Here is an 18,751-nt window from a genome sequence, read left to right as displayed (position 1 = left end):
TGATGATGATGATATCCGAACTGAACCTGGCCCTCCCCCCTCACTTGCTCTGACCAGCATGGTGAAGTATGGTCAAACTACGACAATGGTGAGACACGAAATGGGGAGAACTTCATCCAGCAGTGGATTGACAAAGGGTTATAAACATTTTTTTTACATTTTAATTTGTGATTAAATTGCAGCTCTTTTACCCTTTTAATTGCTGGCACATAGCTACGCTTTGGTTCTTTCTGAGGCGCCCCTATCACAGATGAATGATTGCCATTGAATTTGCCTCTCACCAAGTCACCCTGAATGTGTGCCCGATCAAGTCGTAGGAAGTAAGCTAAGCAGGTTTGAGCCCGGCTGGTGTTTGGATGGGTGACTGTGAGGGATTGCTCCGTGTGGCAGAACGGTGATGGATTGAATCCTTCTGTGTGGAGCTTTGAGTGTTGTTATTATTTCCTCGTATGCTTAGGTTTTTTTTTCTCCGGTATTTTCTCACATGCCAAACGCTCATTAATCCAATCTATGACTATTGAAAACGATGCTGAAGATTGGTGAAGCTTTCCCGGGTAAATAAAGGACTTGATCTTTACAAGTTAAAGCCAACGCGATGTGTTGCTCGAATGAGCATTGAGGCGGTGCTCATATCCTGTTTATATCCCTGTGCCAGTGGTGCAAATTCCACATTCTTTCGGCGGGGGCGATTTCATCCGGAAGACTTCCTTACAAAGCAGTACTCATTTTATCGACCCCGTGAGGGATGACGGGGCTGAGTGAACTCCCCAAGCAGGATGTGAACTCTCCACCTGCCGAGCCACTCGCCTTGCCGGCGAGTCACGTGGGCGAGTAAACGATAAAACGGTGACGAGGAGCCGGTGGATTGGCAACGACGTCACCTGGCAACCGCTGGTCCTTTGCATCTTGCGGCGTGCGGTCTCCATGGCGACCGCCCGGAGAGCCCCCCCCCCCCCCGTCTCCTGCGGTCGTCAGCCAGGGCGGCCGCGCGTCACCAGGGAGAGGTCCCCACATCTGCTGCTCTGAGCCGCGGAGGACCGGAGCCAAATGGCCCCGTTGCCCCCTTGAAGCCAGCACTGCCGTGACGTTGCGATGGTTAGCACGCGAGTTAGTCGGACAGAATATAAATGCATCTGAAGTTCAGATTTGCACTCCGTGTTTTACATTTACAAGATCGTAGGTGGCTCGGGGGGGTGGAGCGAGCGGCACGCAATCGCAAGGTTGGAAGTTCAAATCCTGGCTGGGGGTTCGCTCAGCCCGTGATCTCCCTGGCGTTGATCAAATAAGTACTTCTTCAAGTTCAAGTGCATGTATTAGGTGTAGCCCTGTGAGCCATTCGGCTCTTGAATCGGGTGCAACCGCAACAAACAAAAAACAAAAACATGAACAAAAAACATCTTAAAGTGAAAATGTGACTAAGTGCAAACAGAAAATCCAAGAAAAGACAGCAAAATATTGCAGAAAAAAACAACGTACACCAACGCTGTGTGCAAAAATCCCAGTGGGATGCAAGTCAAACAACAACAACAACCACAAGACAACTTAGATTAAGACCATCAGTCTAACTCTGTACTACAACAAACAAACATGGCTAAACCAATACACTTTTCGAAATCACCAAAATAAAGCCATGAAAGCAATGAAAAAGCAATCATAGGAACTGTGAGGAAGTCAACAGCGCGGCTGTTCTACGGATAGACTCGTCCCCACCATAGCAATGTGAAAATTTCACCCTGGCCCTGTAGAGCTGTAAACAGAAGATGATTTGAGCAGCAGGAAAGCACTTTGACTTACTAAACTAAACTATGTTTTTATTTTACCAGGTAACGCCCACTGAGCTATATACTGTAGTTCATTTTCAGAAGCGACCTGGCTATTAAAACGAATACCTCAATCAAGTGGCTCATGTGGACATTTTCGCAGCCAAATACTCTTAACAGCATGTTTCTAAATGTGTAGGGAAAAACGGGAGGCCCCGGAGAAAAATCCATGCGGCCATCGGAAGAACACGCAGAGACTCCAAATATACAACAGGCATCGGGGTCGGGATCGACCACTTTCTGTAGAGTTACTCATGTACACTGTTTTGTGTATTTTTTTTGCGGTTAGAAGTATTGACATAACTGTGACCTTAGGCAGCTGGCCACTGCCTGAAATAAAAATGACATGTGGCGAGGTATGTTTGAGAGCTAGAACGGAATGTTTTGGTAAATGTGGCGATGTTTACGGTCACTCCGATGACACACGCACCACACTGAATGGAAGGAAAAGGGGCGGTGGAGGCTTTTGCTTTGGCTTCCCTTGGTTGTTTTCGTGCCAGTCCTGTTCGCCACTCGTCCTTCTGTTCCACTGGTAGTTGCAACAAGACAATGGATGTACAGTAAATTAAATATATTGAAACGAGGCAAAATATCTGGTATTTTAGGCGTGGAACATGATCGTATGTATTTTTTACGTTAACCCAACTATATATACATTGTTGTACTTTCCAGTCAATGTTTTACAGTATATCCAAAGCAAAGAGGATTTTCTCTGTGCAGCGAAGTTGTTCTCTCGTGGTCAATCACTCGCTTTAACTGGGCAATCGCAGATGAAGGGGAGGGCATTTTAAACCTATTTTTTTTTATCACAACAAAGGATCCGGGCCAAGGAAATATCAGCGCTGCCGAGACGAGACGCACGTAGCAGAGGTGATTCCTTGTTTGATAGCGAATCCATTTGGAGTGTGAGGTCACTAGGAAGCGGCAAACACCGAGATCTTGCTGAAGTCTCATGTCGGCACTTTTCCAGTCAAGAAACATGTTTGTTGGAAGTTCATCACAACCTTTCTCTCTCTATCTGTTGCTCTCTGTACATTTCTCTGCTCTCTCTTTAACTACATTTACATTTTCTTTCTCGTGCATAAATGTTGTATGATAATTCAAAACCACTCATTGGGCGTTTTTTTATTCTGGGGTACGCAGGAGGCCGTGGGTTCATTCTCGAGTTCGCATGTTCTCCCCTCGGTCACGTGGGTTTTTCTCTGGGTCCTCTTGTTTTGTATTCCACATTTAGAAACATGCTGCGACTATAAATTCCCACGTGTGTGATGATGGTGATGATGTAGACCACTTCAATGAGCGGTCATATGTGGCCAATTTGCCTCCGAAAAAGAGCTCATCGCTTGGTGGGCTTTACCTGCTAAAGTTACACGGTTCGGTTTAATGAAAAAACAGAGCATTGTGGGAACCGAATGGGGGACTTTTGAGTAAACACCCCATCAACAAACCCCTTTATTCCGTCCTGTTGTATATTCATAGGGTCGCTACGTCACATTACACTGTGATGTCGCGACCCCGTGATAATGTGAATTGTCACAAGATCGATAATCGCAATTCAACTCGGAATCAACATTTTTTTTCTCCAACTTGGTGAACGTAACTTGATGAACCTCTTCTGGATGCAGGGGTCGTGTCAACTAATTATCACAGCACACACGAATCAAAACTATCTCGCACGATTCAACTCCTGTATCTTGATCATAAATAGCGAGACACTGCCTGACCAACCCTTGTATATACAGCGTCACGGTAACAGCTTGACAGATGCTCCAGCAAGTGCTCACAGGAGCATGGACACGATGCCCTGCTGCCAGTCGTAGCAGCAGCTCGGGAAAGGCAGCAGCAGCATTCTTGCCGAGAGTGATTTGAAGGCATTGCCAGACTTTTGAGAGCTGCCGATTTGCTGCTCGCGTTTTCTACGTTGCCCTAGCGGCAGATAAACGCCGCAGCTGCGTCCGCTCTCAGCAGAAGAATCCTTCCCATTTCCCTGGCTCGCGCTGTCCGGCAGAACTACACGCAGAGAGAGAGAGAGAGTGCCTCACTCTACACAGACACACACCGGGAGGAGGGAGGAGATCCTCTGGTGAGTTACCTCTCTCTCTCTGTTCCAGTAATAACGATTTTGTGTGTGTGTGTGATTTTGTAAAATCTTTAAAAAAATTATATGTATATATTGAGTTGATTGTTATGATGGTGCGATTGTTACATGTAACGCTGTGCAGTTATGTGTTGTAACTACAGCGTTATTAAATGTAATGAATGTGTCTATACGCCGCTGTCGGTCAAAGGGCAGTTACCCAATCACACAAAATGATCACAATTTTTTTCGTCGAATTTCGGGACCTAAAGCAGGGTGCTGCCCAGCGGGGTGCCGTAGGCTGCGGACCCACGTGATGGGCAGCAGAGGGCAGTGCGGCGAACGAGTCGTTGTACTCTGCTGCCCTCACCTCCTCACGCTCATCAACGCACGAGTCGTTGCGCTCTGCTGCCCTCACCTCCTCACGCTCATCAACGCACGAGTCGTTGTCCTCTGCTGCCCTCACCTCCTCACGCTCACCAATGAACGAGTCGTTGTCCTCTACTGCCCTCACCTCTTCACGCTCACCAACGAACGAGTCGTTGTGCTCTGCTGCCCTCACCTCCTCACGCTCACCAACGCACGAGTCGTTGTACTCTGCTGCCCTCACCTCCTCACGCTCACCAACGAACGAGTCGTTGTACTCTGCTGCCCTCACCTCCTCACACTCACCAACGCACGAGTCGTTGTACTCTGCTGCCCTCACCTCCTCACACTCACCAACGCACGAGTCGTTGTACTCTGCTGCCCTCACCTCCTCACGCTCACCAACGCAGTGGCCGCGTGCCCCTCAGGTGCGGACGCGCAAGGCGTGCGTGGTAAGGCCCTCGTCCAGCAGTGGATTAACAAATGCGTGCGCATTGCAGTTGATTGTGTGTCATTTGGCTACGTGTTCTGTGCTGTTTTGGCTCCTAGGTCGCCACCAATTGAACTGTGTATTGGAAGCCAAATGATTTTTGCTCTTCAACATTTTGATGTCGGGCTTGCATTTACTGCACATCGGTTTGCCCCCCCCCAAAAAAAAGATCTGTTGTGCATTTCCACACACAAAATCCACCGAAAATGTTTCTGGAATGCATTCTTCTGCTGTGCTTGCATCTCACATCTGCGCGTGCATCAAGACATGCATGTGGGGTGACGGTCTTCGTGTGAGATGTATAACAAAGAAGGCAGTTACAGCGGAAGCCTTTTGCACCATTTATGAATGGCTTTTCTTTCTTCATAGGAAAAAATGGGGAGGATGAAAAAAATCAGTTGCTGAGTACAGGCCCATAACAACCAAGCAGTCAGCAACAAACAATAGCGCTGAAGGCGGTCGAGAGAAGAGATGAAATTGACCAAAGTTGTAGAATGAAAACTCGTTTTCCTTAGAACTGCTTTTTGTGTTTAGTTTGTTGTCCTTCCCCCGCACCTCCGATTAGTGCGGTTGGTTATGTACGGTGCGAAAGAAGTTAAACACACATATATATAAGACATTGGGAAAAGCGACTGGGAGGGAATTAGAAAGTCGAGCGGTGCGAGGATTCAATGAGTTAAGTTCGTGGGAACAGTAACCTATGCATGCTGAACTTCTTTCGAACCGTACGTAGCCAACCGTGCTAATCGGAGGTTGCGGGGAAGATAACAAACTAAACACAAAACGCAGTTCTAAAGAAATGAGTTTTCAATCAAGACGATTTAAAAGTGCATAGCTCCAGTGGCTTTCTAATATTGGAAGGAAGAGCGTTCCAGACGGCCGCAGAAGTGTGAAAGAAGCGTCATGCAGGAGCGTAACAATGGTAGTCGAGGTAGAAGAGTGATAGGCAGGCGACTGATCGTCAGTGAGCGAGTGAATCAATGAGTGCTGGAGCATCAATCAACCAGACTGCTTTGTGTTGAAATCCATCAAGTATGGGGAGATAGGAACTGGGAAACATGAGTCTTTTTAGAAATACTTGCAACGTTAACATTTCATTGGCTGATGCCGTAAACCAGACACGACTTGTATGGGCATAGCAATGTTATACAGACCGTCACACGACACTATCATTTATCATCCTCGTGGCCTGTACTGATACACTAAAGCATCAACATGTTCATATCTGATGAGCATCTCACAAAGGCGAGCGCGTCCGTGAGCCTACATGTTTTTGGTCTTTCATCTTTTAACAACTTTTTTTGTGTGTGTTGCTCCACGCCGTGGTTGTGTTATTGTGGCGCTGCCACGAGGGTTGTCCCAGCCTCGCGATGGTGCTGGTGGTGATAGCAGCTCTGAGCGTAACCCACCTCTGCATTCTAGCACACGAGCAAGGCCGAAATTCTCTCTCTCTCTGGGTTAGGGTGTTAATTGACACACGCATTTTTCTGTATCACTGCACTTTCCCATGTATCCTGCTTTCTGCTGATGAAAGGCACTGCTCTCGTCTGGCATGTTTCCACGTTGTAAATATCTCGTGATTATCGTGATTTTTTTTGAAATTCCGCACGAAATCGGGAACGCCGTAAAAAGTGATCCTTTAAGTGTTTTTGTTTTGTTTCACTCTTACGAGCTGGCGCTGTCAGCTTGTCCACCTCATGAGCAGGGCCCTGACTGAGCAGGTATGAAAAGTGAGAGTAAGTCATGCAGCAAAAACAACAAGTTGAACAATGGCTTTGTTTTACTTTCCTTAGTTGGGGAGGTTTTTTAAAAATATTTCCACTCATTGATTGAATGCTATTTCCTGAAGGAACTGGTTACATGCCACCATATCGTGTATGAAGCTGTGTGGATGGTTCAATCGCACCTCGCGCCTCTCCAGGTCCGATAGCGGCTGTCCCAATTCACTCTGCTGCATCTTCATCCAGAGACAGCTCTCCCGTGTGTTTTCGGGTTGTACCGCCGAGTTGTTCGGTACGCTGTCCGACGTTTTGCGCACACGTACTGGGATCTTCTTCAGGTCAGTTCCTGAAAAAGTTCCCAGGTCGGTTCCTGAAAATGCTCCCAGAACGTGGAGCGAAACGTCGGACATCGGTGCCTAATTCGTAGCAGCACGAGAGCGAAAACTTACGCGGTAGAACCTTTGCATGCATTGACTTGTGCCCTAAGTGCTGAGAGTTGCTGTGAGAATGCGGTAGAACGCCTCTTCAATTCAAACGTTGGTGTTACAGAATCAAAATGCGGATTCCGTGCACGTTTAATTTTCTTTGATATGTACTACGCACTGCACACGTGTTTAAGTTACAGCGTTGTGCTTCTGGTGGGAAAGTTATTATTTTTCCTTCATTCAAACCCATTTCTTATCGGGGAGGGCATTTGGGCTTGAATGAACTACTCTGGACCCCCTTCCTGCCTTTGTGTGGTGGTGGACCGCTTTAATCAACAAGGCCCGCGTGGGTAGTTTTTAGTGGGAATTTTCCATGAAACGACTTTTCTTGTTCTCCAAGTCATTATCACATTGTGTCGTGGCTGTTTGATGTGAAATTAATTTCCTTGTTTATTTTTTTTAAGTACCCTTAATGTGACCTTTTTGAAGTTGCTCTTTAAATCACAACGGCAACGATATTTTGTAATAGTAGTAAAATGCGTCACGTCACGATTGCCACTTTAAACCATTACTAAACGCCCACTGACACACGCAGAAGCATGATGAATGGGGTATAACAGGGGCTTAGCACACGTGAAATTGTGGGGCGGATTCATTCTAAACACCGGCGAAGACGTTCAGCTGTTGCCCATTTGTAAAATTCACCCCGGGGATTCGACGAGAGAAGGCAGAGCACATAACGGGCATCTCGTGCAACGTCAGTCTCGGCAAGGGCGGCTCTGGACCATACTCTGGACCATACTCTGGACCATACTCTGGGCCCTACTCTGGACCATACTCTGGGCCCTACTCTGGACCATACTCTGGACCATACTCTGGACCATACTCTGGGCCCTACTCTGGACCATACTCTGGGCCCTACTCTGGACATGACATTGCGACTTGCGGTTCTGCAGCCGCGTGCGGCTCTGGAAGGACCGCTGCTTCGTGACGCGTTATTCACAGTTCGTTGTGGTTCTTGAAATATTGAGGGGTTGCTTTTTTTCTTCGACACAACCGAATTCGAAAAAAATGTCTCCCTCTTGTTATTTTGGTTTTCCGACCGCTGCATTAGTGGAACACAATCGCCGCATCGTAAAGAGTGAGGAGTCGTGGCGTGCGTGTCTGTGTGGGTTCCTGAATGCCGTCCGATTCGCATATTGAAGATAAATCCTCTACATTCCCATCGGGCCATGCCTCCCCCCCGCCGTTCCCCATTTTCTGCAAATGTAGCGTGACGGCGCATGCTGCAGGAAAACGGCGTTTCTCAGGAGCGTTACCCTCATTTTCTATAGCCCAGCTTGAGTTTGTCAGTTTCATGACAAGGAACGCATTTCTGGTAGGAAAGTTGGAATATCATCATGGTGGTGTTTTTTTTAAGACAAAAACTAATTTGGTGTAATTAAGTGGCGGCTTGACCACAGCGGCTTCTGCCACTCTTTGAAAAGCAACCCCGAATGTTTGGTAAGGAAGGATGATGGCGTCTCTAAGAAGAAGACCAATGTTAGAATGGCAGCATTCATTCTGAACAACTATCCCACTCTGTACTCTTTGGTTCTTTCGGTAAAGAGTATGGATTCCTGCAGTCACGAAAGCTTCAAATCAAGATTATCCCACTCTGGTAAACCTAAAAAATGTCAGATTTGTTTTAACGCACGCCTTGATCAGTTTTTTTTTAACGACAAAAATGAATAAGTATTGAGCACTAACCGGTGTTACTTGTCCAGTCGTTAACTGCGCTAGATTCATTACGTGCGATATCACGACCGTAGAAGTGTCGAGCGACAAGCTCATGCGCCGTTACAAATGCTCCGGGCACGGCGTAACTAACCGCCGCCTCTCCGGGCGCGTTATATTCTCCGGGCTGAGATTCCCTGAGGGCGAGCGAGGGCGTCGGCTCTTCCCGTGAGTTATGATGGCACGAGCCCCGGAGCCAGGCCCCACATGTTTTCCTCTCTGCCTTTTCCCGCTAGCGAGCCCCCCCCCTGCCCCCCCCCGTGTTTCCTCTGCCTGTTTGTACAGAGCTGGAACATTTGTGCGTGTGCGAGCCTTGGTGTGTCCGCGTGCGTGTGCATTGTGCGCCGATTGTCCACAGAGATGTGTGCGTGTTTGTTTGTTGTGCCTGGAGTCGCGGAGAACAATATTGTTCTGCAGTGCAGCGGTTACGCTTGCACGCTCTCAAATACCTTCTCATGCAGTGAGTGACTGGAACAATGTTTCGCAGTAAATCTGAAGAAGGGCTCCAGTATGTGGGGGACAGACTGTATGGTGTGGAATGGCGCTATCTCCGTGCGATCTGGGATGCCGTGCTGCCACTCACGAAAAACGTCAAAACGGACGATGTTTTTTTTCAGCCAATGCCGATTTATTTCTAGTTCAGGTCTCTTGACCTTTCGCTAATGCCCCCCCCCTCCTTATCATGGGCCGGTGTGGGAGTCCTGATACCCGCAGGCCTTTTGCCTGTTCGACGTCTGTGCCAGCGGAGAAAGTTGCACAAGAGGAACGCACGGTATATTTTTGACGATGCGTACATTTCTAGTGTTGGGTTAGTGATATACGCTGTGCTTTCTAAAATGCAGCGCCAAATCTATTTACTCTGAACAGGTGACCTCAGTGTCTCGTCGGTTTGTGGGGGGGGGTACAATTCCATAAAATAAATCCTTTGCAAGTCTCATTTTTAAGACTTACATTTTCCCCGAAACACTTTTGCCTATGTGAAATGCAGAAAAGGAATATGACGGTGGATGTTTATAGCATGCTTACACGCTCCGCCTCGTGAAAGAGTTTGATCTCGTTTTAAAAACAAAAAAACCCCATCGTAGATGGTGACTATTTAGATCTAGGCTGAAGCTTTGTTGTTGTGTCGGCTAGCCATGGTGGTGTGATGAACTGGAATTTCATGGGAGAGTGAAAAACCACGCGTATTTTGCCAACAAATACGACATTTAGTGGGCAATGCCGTATCGTCACAATTTTATTTTGTCAAACGACGATTCATGATGCGCATTGTTGAATGCCGGCTACCTTGGTGTGTAGCTCCCCAGCACAACACAGAATGTCTCATTAACGCGACTGCTGAAACTGAAAAAAAGAAAGTTTTGAACGACATCAATAATAAACAGCTGCAGCCAGTGGAGAGTTAGGATCGGTGACAGAGGCTGTTGGTGCAATCAAAGAGGCAGTGGTCTCGGGCGTGCGGACGAGATGTGAACATTGCAAGGGGTAGCACATAACTTTTTCGTAAATCATGAAAATAAAAAAATCATCTGCCCATGGGTTTGAATCGGTGGCTTTGATAAGAATGTAAATTGATATACAAAACGTAGATTTTATCTTTGTGTTCATAATATTCAGTTTATCATTTGCACACTGTTTCCCACTTTAAGTTAGGTGAATGCAAGCAGTGTGCAATTCACGTGTGAAGCTACTCGCATTCATACCCTTTAATACAATTCTCAAATTCCCACCGAAAGATGGGTGCTAGCAAGCTTCAGGCCAATATGTTGAAACCTGCAGTGAACCTTCACGCGATGGGGCGTCGCTTCTCAGCCTCCTGCTGCTGCTGCCTTCTCCAGCAATCCGTGCTGATAACCCCCTGCACCCAAGGCCGTAATTATATTATATTAGGGGGGGGGCACATCCCCCCCAATATTCAAATATGCTCAAAATGTCCCCCCCCCCAAAAATATTGCTATAAAATAGATTTGTGTTTATATGATTGTGGCTATGGTTGTACGTTATTAATCCCTAATCTTTGCCATTACATACAATGAAACAAGAAAAGGTAAAACAGAAAAAACAGAGCAATGTCATACAATACACTATTAGACATTATTGTAAAAAATAAAAAGTCCATCCTATGTGTTAGTGAATTTTTTAATAGTTTAGGCAGGGAATGGCAGGAAATTAGTTTTCAAATTTAGATTTTTTTTTCTGGGGGGGGGGACCCCCAGACCCCCTAAAAGATTCCCCCCCCCCCCCCCCAATGTTGACTCCATGGCTACGGCCTTGCCTGCACCTGTTCAAGTTCAACATCTTCCTTTTGTCCCTCTGCCTATGACTGGCCGGCTGCCTCTCTGTTAAATAAGTATTCCCGCCGTTTCTTTTAGAGCTTCTTGAGATTGCGATCACATTTTTAAACGCGATGTAAATCCAAATTGTACTGCGCCGAGTCCTGTACGTCGCTCTTAAGATTAAACAAAAATGTAGATAAATTAATATATAAATGGAGAAGCAAAAGTATGCTCGAAAGTTTTTTTTATTCTTTTTTCACGAGAACGGACAAAACCACGCCAAGAGTAAAAACAGTGCGTGAGCGGCGCTGGTTGATGGATTCGAGGGCGCACTTTTTTGTCGGCCAGGAATGTATCGGCAGGTGCGCGAGCTTGCAGCCCTTACCTGCGTCAGCGGCTCGAGCCCCGCGTGGCACGAGAGCCGCGGAGAAGCTCTAAACCCCCCCCCCCCCCCGAAGACAGCTCGGACATTCGTGTTTGTCTGCTGCTGCTGCTGCGCCGTGGGCGAAATCTGTCTGGAATGGGTCTTGGGTCTCGAAAGCCCCCTCCAGCCACCCCCAATGCCCCCTCCACGCTCACCTGCCACTGCGTCGGTACTTTAGCGGGGGTCTCCTCTGGTGGCTTTGATGGCTTTTTTCTTTGCTTGTTTGTGAAAAGGGGGCCGAGGATTGTTTGCGAAAAATACTCCGTTATCTGTGTGTGCGTGCGTGGTCTCCTTTCGCCTCACCGCCACTGTGTCTCACGGTAGGGCAATTCTGAGGAACCGTTGCTTTATTCATGTATTCGTGACAACAACAAATAAACTTGTGAAAAGATGAACGTCCTCCCTGGGGTATGGCCCTCACATAGTTGCAGCTAATTATGGGTAAGGTGAAGTACATTCCTGTACGTACAGCACATTTACGATGGTGCTATCATGTTTTAATATTGTTGAGTATATCTATTCGAGAACATGAACGGAAATTAGTGCTGCTGTTTATGTTTCTTGTAGACACGATTTGGAATTGGACGTCTTAAACAATTTTTTTTAATCGTAGATACCAACTCATTAAATTCAGAAAGCAGCTTCTGTGCGCTTCATCCTTTCCAAGGTGCTGCTCGAATTCTGCGCCTTGGTCACCGCCTTTATCTCTCGCTGAGCTTTGTCTTCATTCTCCGCTGCTCTCCCGTATTACCTGTAATCTGATCACTCACGTGGGGGCTTCGCAGGAATGCATGGAGGCCCAGCCGACAGATGAAGCTTGTCAGAGGTAAAAAAAAAAAAGATAGAGGCTGCGCCTAAGGATGCATCTTTGTCAGATGCGCAATTGCAAGGTCCCATGAGGACACGACGCGAATCCCACGAACTAAATAAGTCGCCGTCTTCGTGAGAGGTGTGCTCGGTGATGCTCTCAAAGCCCACGCGACTCGAGGACTTGTGTAACACTTGTGTCAAAGAAAGGAGGCTTGTGAGAGAGACGTATGGGTTTTTTGTGTTGTTGTTGAGTGACAGTACTGGCCATACTCGTCGGATGAGTTGTGTTGATCGACCGTGGTTATTTCCCGACCCGTTCGCCTTTTTCCTGGGCTCATTTTTCCGCGAGTGTCAAACACTTTTTAAATCCTTTATATTAAGTTCGCTTGCTTGCTTGCTTGCGTGCTTGCTTACGACCGTGCAAATCTTTTGGTCGTTTTTTAACCCACTTCCCGTGATCCAATCGAGCTGACATTTTCCACACAGACTCGTTGTGCGTGACAATTAATGTTCGTGAATTTTTTTTTCAAAATTGTACACTTTTTAGGACAAAAATATTATATTTAATTACCAATTGCTTAATGGTGCCATGCAATCATCTGACCCATAGGTGGCAGCCATCTCAAGACAGAGGACGAGAGGACTCTAGCTGCCACGCATATAAAGGATTTATAGTGAAAAACTTTGTTTTTACGGGTTATACTTGTTCCTGGGCTCATTTTTCCGCGAGTGTCAAACACTTTCTTCTATTGCACTGTGTGGGTGGACTACGTGTGCGCGTGTGTGCGTGCGTGCTTGTCATGCATGGTCTATGCGTAGACAGATTCGTTTTAATCGCATCGTACGGACTGCTGTGGTGGAAGGGTTACGGAAACGTTTAACGACAAAACTGAATCCATACTTTGTTATTCCTTCGCGGTGAGTCAGTCTATGACCACGTGGCCTTTATTATTTCATTCCATAAATTCTTGGTTCGTTATGCGCGAGATGAGGTTTGGTGACAGGATTTTTCAAACAGCGCTCGTGATTTATGTCAAGAATGTAAATGGACCGCAGGTCTAAATGCGAGTCGGAAATGGGAGTGTGTTTAGTGTTGATGTTGTACAATTACACCACTACCATTTAGGGGGTTCTTTTCGAGAGTTTAAGGAGGGAGGGAAAATCGTTTCTTAAGAAGTTAAATGTATTAATTAAAAAAATCTCAATTTAGGTTTCCTCAAAAAAGTGATTTTTCAACATTTCAATTGCCAGCGGTATTTTTTGACCCATAAGAATGCACACTTTTCAAACTGAGCCTTAATGAGAATATTTAAATAACCCCCCCCCCCGCCAGCCTCAAAGTACATCAGCTCCAGGACTGTTTTTATTGCGCAACTGCTGGCGCTGCCGTGGGTCGAGGAGGAGGAGGAGAAGCGGCGGCGGCGGCGGCGGCTTCGTGCGCCGGGGATGTTTGTGCTCCTCTTTAGTGCAGCCCGGCAGGATCTCTTAAGCCCCGGCGCATTCCTCAGATGCTCGGGGCCGATAAGGTCGTGCACCAGCGTGCAGCGGTTCCGCGGTGTACAGTAACAGACGGGCGAGAGAGGCAGGGAGAGAGGCAGGGAGGGAGAGCGAGCGGCGTGCGTCTGGACACGAGGCCCCTGGCTGGCTGGCTGCTGTCTGAGCGAGCGAGCGAGCGGGCGAGGCGACGCGTCTCTCTCTCTACCCGTCGCTATGCCCGTCGCGAGCGCTGGCTCCTTGTCGCGCCCCTGATCGTTTTGTCACGACTACCTTTTTGGGAGTATTTTTTTTTTGGAAAGTAAGTCGTTGCTCAAACAAACAAAACAACGGTTACAAGCAAGGTTGCTGGCATTGCAAGGTGCTTCTTGATAAAGACGCAGAGTGTTCAGGTAAGGTTATTATTCATTTAGGGATGTTGGGAGTGGGATTTTAAGCTTTTGAGGACGAATATCCAATTCGTTGTTGATATATCACAATGTAGAGTATCAGCGCGGTATTTTGTAATGCGACGTTGAAAAAATGCACCTGTACAGATATTTCCATTAAAAGTGTCTCTGATGCACTTGGATTTAATGTTACGATGTCATTGTTGTGGTCCGTGCATACTCGGTGCATGGATAAAATAGTGAATCTGTGTTAACGGTGTAATTATTAAATTATATATGAAATACATTATCTGAATGTTACGACGTATAAACAGCTAATACAATCGCATTCAAAATTTTCATTATGGAACATTTTTTTTGTGTTACCGCGGCAGGGTTTTATTTAGAACACTGACGGGCATTGAAATAATCTCACTGGGAAATGTAGAACTGTGGACCCATTGGATCCTGACCAGGAATCCCCTTGCAGAGGGCATCAGACTCCTGTGGGGTTCATACTCTTAGTTATTTCGGTAAAGTCACGTAGGTAAAATGAATAAAAATAAAACAATAAAAATCACGACGTTTCGGAGGCAACACAAGCATCCGTCTTCAGGTGTGGGGTTGGCATAACTCCCAGCGGGAGGACCAGTCGGCTTCTCTTGAGATGGTGACCCCCACGGGGGGTCAAAGTGCCCTGTTTTATTTTCGTTTTATTGCCTTGGCATCTGATGTGTAGTTACATATAAAACACAATTGCAAACGTGGAGTTGGGATTCTCTGCTGAAAATACTGTGTGTAATTTCACAGGGAGATTTTGTCTTGTAATCGACCGAAATATGTTTTGAAATTATAGGGCGTGAAATATTTTAAAACTGCAAATCGGTGGAGTTTGAGCACTTTCACCCTTTTCAAATGCAGCACTTCTTACATTTCTTACTTCATGTGTGGCTGAATTGTTCTCAGTTGAAGTCACTACCTTTGAATCTGTTTGCAGAGGTCTAAAATTTGTATTGTACTTGTGGCACTGTTTGCACGCATATATTGTTCTATAATTCCCTTGATATGCCAGCCGGCTTGGGAAGTTGAAAATTATTTATAGGGCAAATTATTTGACAAACGTGGTGCTTCGCGCCTGGAGGTGTCTTTCTTTAATATTTGAGAAAGTCTGTTGAGCGCGGAGCATTCTTCCTGTAATCTTTGTCCTGAATGCCCATCCCCATAAGCCTCTCTACTTACACAGCCATAACTCGTTTTCACGGTTGTCAAAAGTGCAAAGTAACTCGAAAACATGTATGTTTTGTTTGTTTTAATAAGAGTGACAAGTTAATTCAACATTATGGTTCTCTCACCTCAATATGGGAATCACCGTTGTCACCGTTTATAGCGAAAAATAATCGAGCGCTTTTCTTAAAAGTGGTAGAGGAAGTGGCATTGTAACCCAGGCATGCGCGAGTCAATAGATGTGAAGATGTGGCACATTGCCTAGACTTGTGTTGGTGACATGCCTGCTCGACCACAACAGCTGCAAGCCCACGGGGGCGAGGCATGGAGCTCAGGCTAGGTATCCGTGGCGTGCAGTGGGCCCATGTCCCTAGGGCAGCGATTACAAGTCCGCTCCACAGCCACACATGGACATGGGGAGCTCACTAGGGTGTCCACATAGGCCAGAGTGTTAGCCAAAACAAACCGTGATTACTGTCTTTTAAGGTAATACGTATTATTAGGCATGCGTGGAGAAGCGTGGAACGCAAAATACTCTCTGTGTTGAGAGTGTTGATGTGAGGGCATCTCTTTATATGTTGTGATAAAGCGGTGCTTTCTATCGCTGACAATGCCACCCTCCCCTTGATTGCAAAAACCCTGATGAGATTTGTGACGGGATAATGACATCTGTGTGATTGTTGCGTACGTTTTTATCACAATATTAGATGGTCAATATTTCAAACCACGTGGACATTCAAAGAGTTTTGCGGAGTGATTTTGAGACGTGCATACTCACTTATTGGTCGGCCTGGTATGGAATAATTTAGATGGCTCACATCGTAAAATAAGCACAAATTTTTGTATTACAAAAATACTTCTCATATTACCATAATAAAAAATGCACATGTATTTGTTTGTGCGAGCCATACGGCGTGCACGTTATTTTTGAATGCGTATTCTACCAACATTTCCTGCGGTTTCGGGTTTGGAATTTAGAAAATTGCAGCGTTTAATATTTGCAAATTACCGTGCCATTTGGTTCTCGAAAATTCTCTAAAGAAATGTACAAAAGCGTTTTGTTTTAGCGGACACACGCGGCCCGTGCCGTTTGTTGCTCGTTACTGTCACGTCCGAACGTTGTAGCCACGGTGGCCGCTGGAACTCACCATTGACATCGCGTCTCTGTTTCAGGTGGCAGGTCCGTGCGCCGCTCCGGTCAACTACGAGTTGGTGAGTAACGACGCCGCCACCATCACGGTGCCCTCGTCCTTGACGTCAACAAACAAACAAACCCACGTCGTCTTGAACTTTGACATCCTGTGACTTTTGATAAATGTTACACCGCGTTCCTTTGTGCTGGAAAAAACCCCCAGGTCTGTTGACTTTTGAGGTGACCTTTTCAGTAACCATTGTGGCTGAAGTAACTGCAATGTGGCTTTCAATCTGTACTTAATGATTTTTTTAATGGCATTGTTGTTTTATTACTTATTTGCTAGCGCCTATTCGCTCATTATACTTTCTTGTAATGTTTGACTCATAAACACGCTCCAGAATTTTAGTTTTTATGTTGTAGTCCCATGGCCATTCATCATCATCATTATCATCAGCTATGGTCAATTCACTGTTGGATGAAAGACATCCCCTAGCTCTCACCATCTTTCATGATCCTGCAATGTTAAAATCCACCAATTAGCAAAAATAGATCCATTGCTTCATCTCCGCAGTGGATGTAGCATCAGAGGCGTTCAATTCCTTGGCTGCCACTCCGTAGTTAGTCTTGAGCATGAGCCATCGTCCCGTCTCGCGACGCGTCCTACACAAGGCCACATACTTGTCACGATATTGATGCAATCTCAGATATCTGTTGGTGAGGAACTATTCACACCCCCCAGCGATACAAGATACAGGGCTCCGATTCCATCCTAAAACCTCCTGTGTTTTATTTAAACACTGCGCTAAATGATAGTGCCTCCAACGGCTGGCTTCAGAGGCGACATGAACCAATTGCGTACGAAACATACAAGTTGATTCCCAAACACACCATTCGATGCATGCACTTTGAGCTTCGGCTTGGTCACCGTTACATAACTTCTGTTAAATCCCCGTTGCGGATAGCTGGGCCATTATTTGGGCTGCGTACACTGGAGCGTAAAGTACGGTTTCACATAATATGGGCTACCTGTGTGTCTGCGCCAACGGGCAGGGTAGAATTCGGTTTTCATCGGGGAAACTGGATTGAGGTCTCATGCGCGCGCCTACAACCATTCACCCTTATTATTATTATTTTTATTATTATTTTTTCTCCACGGTTGTGGCCTTATTGTAAAGCAGAACCACTGGTATTTGTTTTGGCTTTAAAGAAGAAAAGGCGCTAATTCTCTCGTGCTGTTTCACTGTTGTTTTTTAATACTGCAAATTGTTGATTTTCTGGGCTGCACGTCCTGGCACAAAGGCACAATGTGCAAGAGGAAGAAGCAAAAGCAAACATTAATTTGCGGTCATATTCACCCTACTACGGTTGGATCGTGTTCTAGTTTTCAGTAGCCGCCTTCTCCGTGCACACAAGATGAATGGGGTTGCCGCACAGCCTCTTGTCACCGCCTAATCCCATTCAGTGGACACCTCTGGTGACCTGAACTGGATTGAACACCGCTTTGTTTAAGACCGCCAGGTGGCTTAGCAGGAAAGAGAGAGAGATAGAGAGGGCGGCTCACAACTTACAATCCTGGTTGCGGTTTCAATCAGACCATCATCCCTCCCTCCGGTGTGAAGACAAGAAATGCAACTTTTTGGGGAAGTCAATAGAGGTTGTTCTAAGCATAGACTCCCCCCCGCCATAGGAATGTGGAATTGACACTGCTGGCTCATGGGAGGTGAGCACCACCGCAATGCTCATTTGGGCACCTTTCACTTGGACTGGATTGAGCACCACTTTCAATTTACAGAATGCAGACGGGTGCTGCTGGAATTTGAACCTGCGACCACTGCATTGCAAGTCCGTTGCGCGCTATAACCATTGCGCTGCCGCGGCATCTATTGTTGCTGTTGTTTAGTGTTGTTGTCCTTCCCCCGCACCTCCGATTGGCTATGTACGGTGCAAAAGAAGTTCAACAGGTATACATACATAGACGCATGTTTTTGTTGTTGCTGTTGGTTTGGTATCTAAACGAGTGAATAACTACTCTCACCACCTCATTTGCTGTTCAGTGCCCACAGTGTCGGTGTAATTAGCATTGTGTATTTAATTAAAAAATCCATGGAGTGCAATACAATACAGCATTTAATTTATTACCTTCAAAGTGCGCCGACTTTGTCGTGCAGATGTTTACAAATTATGAAATATTTTGATTGCGACGGCCTTTCACGGAATGACCGCACGAGTACAACCGCACTGAGGTTTGAACAGCTGCCCACAAATCGCAGCGATGACTTCTGGTATGCTGTTTAGGCGCCAGTGCGGTGAGCGTGAGATTATGTACAGTACCTGTCTAGCAGCCC

General features: G+C 46.3%; 1 protein-coding gene across 1 annotated transcript in view; it reads left to right on the top strand.

Annotated features, from left to right (window-relative positions):
• LOC133345318 (tensin-3-like) overlaps positions 1 to 18,751 on the top strand; it is a 120,898-nt gene that overhangs the window by 67,655 nt on the left and 34,492 nt on the right. The window contains 1 exon segment of the mRNA XM_061555979.1: positions 16,445 to 16,483. Within this exon segment, the coding sequence (XP_061411963.1) occupies positions 16,445 to 16,483 (39 nt within the window).

The sequence above is a fragment of the Lethenteron reissneri genome, chromosome 21 (genome assembly GCF_015708825.2).
Source record: "Lethenteron reissneri isolate LAM-NWPU_2019-01 chromosome 21, ASM1570882v1, whole genome shotgun sequence".
In the NCBI taxonomy this organism is placed as follows: Eukaryota; Metazoa; Chordata; class Hyperoartia; order Petromyzontiformes; family Petromyzontidae; genus Lethenteron; species Lethenteron reissneri.
Note: the sequence above shows the minus strand (reverse complement) of the source record. Positions and strands in the feature narration are given on the sequence as shown.